General features: G+C 40.1%; 1 protein-coding gene across 1 annotated transcript; it reads right to left on the minus strand.

The window, feature by feature from the left end:
* Positions 1–2,695: 2,695 nt before the first annotated feature.
* On the minus strand, positions 2,696–5,144 carry zic3 (zic family member 3 heterotaxy 1 (odd-paired homolog, Drosophila); the record flags this gene model as incomplete). Its single annotated transcript, XM_080525260.1, has 3 exons — positions 2,696–2,878; positions 3,190–3,353; positions 4,142–5,144. 3 exons carry the CDS (start codon positions 5,142–5,144, stop codon positions 2,696–2,698), a joined length of 1,350 nt encoding a protein of 449 aa, XP_080381386.1.
* Between the last annotated feature and the right edge of the window lie 2,365 nt (positions 5,145–7,509).

Here is a 7,509-nt window from a genome sequence, read left to right on the forward strand (position 1 = left end):
TTATGTTTTGTGAGATGGAACCTTTGTATTTTATTAATTACTAACCCCCAAAAATCTACATTTTAAAAATAACACCACAGAGGCATTAATAAACACCTAATGGATCAGATTATGTAAAAAAACTAAATTCTGACAAAAATGGAGATAGAACCTTATAATTCTAACGTCACGACATGCCTTCTCAAACTGATGTGGTGCTTCGTGGCGACTTCTGCCAGCCTCAGGATGACGACACATTCCAGTTACCGTTATGTCCTCATTTGCCCGCCTCTCACCCATACTCTTTTGGCTCACTTTTTTTTTTTAAATGTTAGCTTAGTAGTTCTCACATTGTGATCCCTATAAGTGGTACTGTCTTTCCCACAGGCGAATGTTTTGGCCTATCGCACCTCCGCCTAGAAAGCACCAGTCGGGAACTTTTCCCGTGCCTCTCACCAGAAACAGCATGTTAAGATGGCGCCTCCCTTCCCCGGTGTCAAGTTCAAGTGAAGTGAGATGAACTGAATTGAATATTGTCTATAATGATCGGAGAAAAGACCAACACAACACTGACAAGAAGAATCAAAGTCGCAGTTTGTCACGTTTCATGTTTTCTTTTTAATTTCAGCCAAAATGTATGTTCACATTTTCTTCATAAATAGTTGGTAAAACAAACAAACCAACAAACAATAGCCTAGGCTACTTTAAAAAGTACAAGGAACCTTTGTTTATCTTCGCCAAATAACGAATATAGGCTCGGTGTTGTATAATCATTTGCCTTGACTGTGACACAGTGACACAGTTCATCAGGAAAACATGTTGCTTTTCAGGAATAACTTGGAGCTGACCCATTTCTCCCAGAAAGTGTTACAACATCACATTCTAGCTGCGTTTATACATCAGAAATATGATCTGACCGTGGACATGGGGCTTAAGGGTGGTTGGAATAAGAAAAAAGTTATTTCTTTTAAATTAAGGTATAGAAAATAGTATATAAAACATATATTCCTTAAATTATTTAAATAAACTTATTTGATATATCACTGTCATTGAGAGGTACTGTTTTTTACATTTTTGTTTTAAAAGTAGTGCTGGTGGTCTGAAATCGTTCTCATAAGCACAATATATTTTGTGTATGCATAAGATTCAATTCTTGAAAATAGGTTACAATGCAATGCTGTAACTCGTTGTGCCACTGAACATGTTCTCCCCAACCCACATATAGGTCTATCTATTACTCCTTATACTAAAATGTGTTCACACAAAAATGTCATCTCGACAGGTTATTCACACAAAACAAGCATATGTGTAATCAAACTGCTCTATATGCAACACCACAGTACTTATAACAAATAACACGCTTAGTTTCACAGAAGAATTACATTTAAAACAATGCAAGCTGACAGACAAAAAAACTTTTATTTTGAAGATACTGTGTAGTGACAGTTCCATTGTTGCCGATGCACACATTTAAACATACTTGCACAAAGACATTGTTGGAACTATAAAAGATGGCCATACTGGCTCATATGTTAGGGTATTTGACCCGAATTTGAAATACTCAAAATACTGTCACCTTGGTTTGGAATTCACGAATGAATAGTAAGAGACTCGTATAACATGTATAAATGCAACGAGTGCAATGGCTGGTGGATGGTTCGAATGTGTTTTGAAATTATGCTACAAGTGAAGTCTACTCTCTGATTCTAGAAAAGTAAAATACACAAACAAGTTAATTTGACCAAAACGAGGATATGGACAGAACCGATTTATATACTTTGTCAACTCACTTGATAACAATTCAGCATCACAGAGTCAATGATTTACATGTCAATGGTCTTACAAACTAAAAAAAGAGTTGATTGAAAAATCTGCATCATATAGACAAATCCATAATATTTATATATATGATATCTTAGATCCAAATAAGACACATGTATTGGTTAAAAAAAGATACAATCGCAATATTGGAGCTTTAAGAGTTGATCATTTTGTTCAATGTTAAGCTGGTTATGACCCAAAACTGTACAGTCTTGTTAGAAAACATTTCCATAAATATCATTTAAGCTTCAGAACTTATACCCATAATTAAATTACAAATTGATAAATATGGCATCATGGATATGTATTTACAACGTTATTAACAAAAGGCAACGTTATATTCAACGGTAACAATCGTAACCTAATACCACATTTCTCCACCTGAAAACTGACGTTGACAACAGATTCGACCCCATCAAACAAGGAAATACATTCACGAGTATATATTTATTTAGGATTTATTTTTTGTTCAAGTTCAAGACAAAGACTTTGGCACGTTTCTTAAGACTGTTCGAAGTTTTAACAATCAATTGAAAGGCGACAATAGTGTCACCATTATATAAAACACCGTGAAATATTCTCCCTTTACCTTTATTTTTAAATACATTTTGAGAAAATACATAAAATGAAAAATAAAATAATTATCTGAAATCTGTAAACTAAAAAAAGGAAAACATTTTTTATTTATTCTTAGAAAGTATTATTTCATTATTTATGATGTATTTGTTTTCTTCGAACTCGGAATAAAAGTCAAATTTCGAATCCTGAGAAAGGACGAGGCCTGCTGTTGGCTTGCTCTCATCTCCTCGTGTTGTTCCAATCCCATTTTGTACACCTTGGTGTGAATAGTTTTTAAGGTTTCCGTAACCTCTTGGTCCACAGCCTGCTTCTGACTTCAAACGTACCATTCATTAAAGTTGGGTGGCAGTCCATCGCTGTGGGCAGACGTGTTTTGCACGGCTGACGGTGGTGTTTTTGTTGGGTCTTCAGTGTTCGCTGACACCAGCACTGGTGGTGTGGAAGATTCATATCCAGAACTTGCTGCTGGAGACGACTCAGAACCTTGAGACTCGTGTACCTGTAATAATGATAGTGGTATGTTAAACAAATGATGGGGTGCAATACACTGGTGCATATAGGTTGAGAATGTATTATTATAGGTGCATATAGGTTGAGTATAGAGCTAAAGTAAAAACAGATAGCCCTTTTTCCCCAGCTGTACCTTTATGAAATAGTTATTAGCACTAGGCTTTTACTTTCAACTTTCAAACTTTGAAATGAGTGTGATGCTGCCATGGGCTCAAGGGCTGATGCAGTGATAACCCCTAAAGGTCAAGGAAGTGTGTATTGTGTTAATGTGTTTAAGGATGTAATGAAGACGTTAATTACCTTCATGTGTTTCCTGAGAGAGCTGGGGTGTGTGTATGACTTGTCGCACACTTTGCAGATGTATGGTTTGTCAGAAGTATGCACGTGCATGTGCTTTTTCCTGTCGCTGCTGTTCGCGAAGCGTCTGTCGCAGCCTTCGAATTCACACTTAAACGGCTTCTCACCTGTAAGATGGAATAAACAGTTTATGATAAGGCTATGGTCGCAGTGAGTGGTCTGAGTGGCCTATGAGGCTGAGGCTGGTTGTTCAATAGACCTTTTGGTTACTCCATTAAAGTGCACAAATATGGATCCGTGATAGTTACAGAATACATTGGTTTGTTTGGTTACCCTTTCATATAAACACGGTTATTTGCTTTACCTTGAGGTGTGGGTTTATCTATAGAGTTAACCCCAACGCTTCACTGAGTTCTACTATTATCTAGAGTAAAGTAGTAGGAACGAAATCTCACGGGCCAATTGTCCAGAGTCACACAAAACCACCGAGGGGAGTCCCTAAATGTAGTTAGGCAAATTCTCTCACACTTCAGCGTTCAGGGAAAGTATGTGCCCGTCTCTCCCATAATACACATTTAGCTCGATCAGCACCCTAAGAGCAGCAGAGTAATCGACACAAACACATAAAATTGAATAGGTATAGCCTACACGTTTAAGAGGCCTTAGCCTACACATTTAGCCAATACATTCCCTGACCGCTCAACACATTCCATCTTCGTACATAATCAAATAAATGTTGTTTTGTGCAAGTATAGCTTTCACATTGGCTTATAGGCCAATAGATCAAATCGCGGCCTTCACCTATTATAGTATTCTATAAAATTCAATCTGTCAACAATTACTACTCTTTCGTCCATGCTATAATTTGAACAACTCGTGCAAACTATCTCGATATATGGATACATTATAAGTGTCGTTGCATGGTCTCTCGGCAAGCATTAAGTTAAGTGTTTACCTGTATGTGTTCTTTTGTGAATTTTCAAATTTTCCGATCTGGCGAATATTTTTCCACAGCCAGGGAAAGGACAAGGGAACGGTTTCTCTCCGGTGTGCACACGGATGTGATTCACGAGTTTGTACTTGGCCTTAAAAGATTTCCCCTCTCTGGCGCAATCCTCCCAGAAGCAAATGTGATTACTCTGCTCGGGGCCGCCGACGTGTTCCATGGAGACGTGCGTCACCATCTCGTGCATGGTGCTGAAAGTCCTCTCGCACGTCTTCTTGGGCCGGTGCATCTGATGCTCGTCTATCCATTTACAGGACATCTCTTGCTTTATCGGTTGTCTCATGTATCTGAAGAAGGCCCCCGGACCGTGATGCGTCGGCACATTCATCCCCATATTCATATTGATTGAATGGTTATAGTTGTGGAGCTGAGCAGCAGCGCCATAGTGGTCCGTCCGAGGGCTGGCGACCGGACGATACGGGTCGGGTCTTCCAAAAATGTCCCCGCGTAAACCCAGATGCATTTGACTGTTGACTACATGTCCGCTGGGCGAAGTGTGGCTCACACCCTGGTCGTGAAGCCCTGGAAACAACAGATGCCCGGGGTTATCAGAGATCCCAGGAGGTCCGTGCAAGCCCCCCGCAGAAGCAGCGAAGATCCCGTGCTGAGCGCTCGACGCGCCGGACTCTCCGATGCCAGCGCCACGATTTCGGAAGAGAAAGTCCCGGGTCGAGTTGAACGGCCCCCCGCCGTACGAACCCACCTGTCCGCTGTGATGGTGTCCCAGGGCAGCTGCATATCCAGTCGCTTGCGGGGTAAAAGCTGAAGTCTGGCTGGATGCGATATCGTGAGCCACCGGGCTGAGTTTGAAAGCTGCGGAATGGGAGGAATCAGCGAAAGGATTCAGTCCCAAACCCGATGGGTCTCTGTGCTCATGGTGGTGCCGCGGTGTTCCGAAGCCCCCTACTCCTAACGATGGGAACTGCGGACCGCTGTCAAGCAGCATAGTCATTGGGGCTCGATCAAACTTAGAAAACGAAAGAAAAGAAAATGTAACTCAAAACCCCAGGTTAGTGGAGCTTGCTATAGCTGCGAATAACGGGAACACGGTTTCGGTGTGCTCACACGTAGGCTACAATAGGATTTTTTTTTTTAAGTAGAAAAAAAACAAACGAAAAAACAATCCTTTGCTTAGAGAGCTGGGAGAAAAACTCCCGTAACTGTGATCCGTGAGAAAGAGGATCAAACTTCCCCCCCTTTCCAGACGAATGATGTCCTTGGACTGATAAAGTCAATCACTCACTCCCTGCACATAAATGAACTCGGGAGGCAGCGCTACGACGCCCAATGGGAACTCAGCTACGCCTTTGGCACGTGACTGCAAAGAAGGGAGTTAATTGGCTAGATGTCTGTTGATTGGCACTGTTTGGTATTGAAAATGGCAGTTCGTCTCAATGGTTTAATTTGATTGGTTAGTGCAGGCATTATTTGTGCAGGTAAGGTAACGGAGCACTTTCTCACTTGAATACTTCTTGTCTTGTTTATTGTGTTGAATGCTCACTGTTGTCAAAGTTAAATAAACACAATTATTATATGCCTGCTATGCATGGGCAATAGTCATTGCAAACGTTTGTTGCAGATCTGTGTAGCCTATCAGCACAGTTAAGTATAGGCTATAATATAAGTAGTCTGATACAACAGGCAGGCTACTTTCATAACTTTAGTTGCATTTTCCAAACTTTCAGATAAGGATGAATCACATATACATGAAGCTTAGAGGATAAATCACATAGACATGAAGCTTAGAGGATAAAGCACATAGACCTGACTTTTCATTTTATTCAAGTTGTCCACTAATTCAGTTAGTATTTTCTATTTAGGAGGCAATCCAATCTTTGCTGTTCATAAAACAGGCATAAAGGTAACTTTAGGTGCTTTTTGGTGGAGTGGGTCGAAGTTCAAAAACGTTTCTGTTCGTCCCTATATACTTTTTAATAATTTATTTGTAATTCCATCCACAAATGCACATGCACAATATCTGTCTGTCTGTCTGTCTGTCTGTCTGTCTGTCTATCTCTCTCTATCGATCTATCTATATATCTACCTATCTATCTATCTATCTATCTATCTATCTATCTATCTATCTATCTATCTATCTATCTATCTATCTATCTATCTATCTATCTATCTATCTATCTATCTATCTATCTATCTATCTATCTATCTATCTATCTAAATATCTATCTAAATATATATATATATATATATCAATTTCTTTTTATCAGAGAATTCTGGCTCTTATTAACTGAGAACATGAATGTACTTGGCAGAGTTCCGAAATGTGGCTTTCTTGAAGCCGCTTGAGAAGGGAGGGGGTACATTTTTTTGCAAAGCTCTATAGGGTGTAAGACGCAGGAATAAAAGACAGAAAGAAAGATGGCAGTAATTGTAATATCCTGAGATTTTTCGCTTAGCCAAAAATCGTGCCATTGAGAGAGTTTCACAGGGTTGCCGCTGACTCGCTGCAGGACACATAAAATCTGATCAAGTTCAGAGACGCGTTGAGTGCTTCAAGCGGCGCTTTATAACTTCAAGCCTTTCACATCCCTTTCCCCCCAATCTGTCCCAGGAAGGAGCTCCCATTCTTTATTTTAGAGATCTGAAAAAAGAAAAAAGAAAAATCTTCAAATCAGTCCTTCATTCTGCTTTCGCCCTCATCACCCCGCAATCATTCCCACCACATTTTCTTCGAGAAAAAGTGTTTTAAATTGTAAGGTGAGTTTTGATATTTATGTAATATTTCAATTGTTCAATGCGTGTCTTGATTTGAAGGAAAGGACATGTACATTTTTTTTGCCTTGCGCGGGATTCTTGTTTATAATATATTTATGCAGAAGTTCATTGGTTAATGTGGTAAATGGTTTAAGAAACATGTATTTCTTACGTGCAATGAGTTAAACATTTATGCTTCGTTCACAACAAATATAACTCAGCTATGTTCCAAAACTCTTCTTTTTTTTGGAAAATTAGATTCCCTCTCCCTCTCATTTTTCTCCCTGTCGTGCGTTCTCTCCCCCCTTACTCCTTACTTTTCTCTCCCCCCCCCTCTCTCTCTCACACGCCCCTCCCTCTCTCTCCTCTCTCCACACACACGCGCGCAAACACACACACACACACACACACACACACACACACACACACACACACACCACACCACTCTCTCACACACACACACACACACACACACACACACACACACACACACACACACACACACACACACACACACACACACACACACACACACACACACACAGGGAGAGAACATGAGTTAACTGTGAATATGCCTCGCAGTCTTCGAGTTTGAGATTTATGGC

The sequence above is a fragment of the Nansenia antarctica genome (genome assembly GCF_963989245.1).
Source record: "Nansenia antarctica genome assembly, chromosome: 3".
NCBI classification, from domain to species: Eukaryota; Metazoa; Chordata; class Actinopteri; order Argentiniformes; family Microstomatidae; genus Nansenia; species Nansenia antarctica.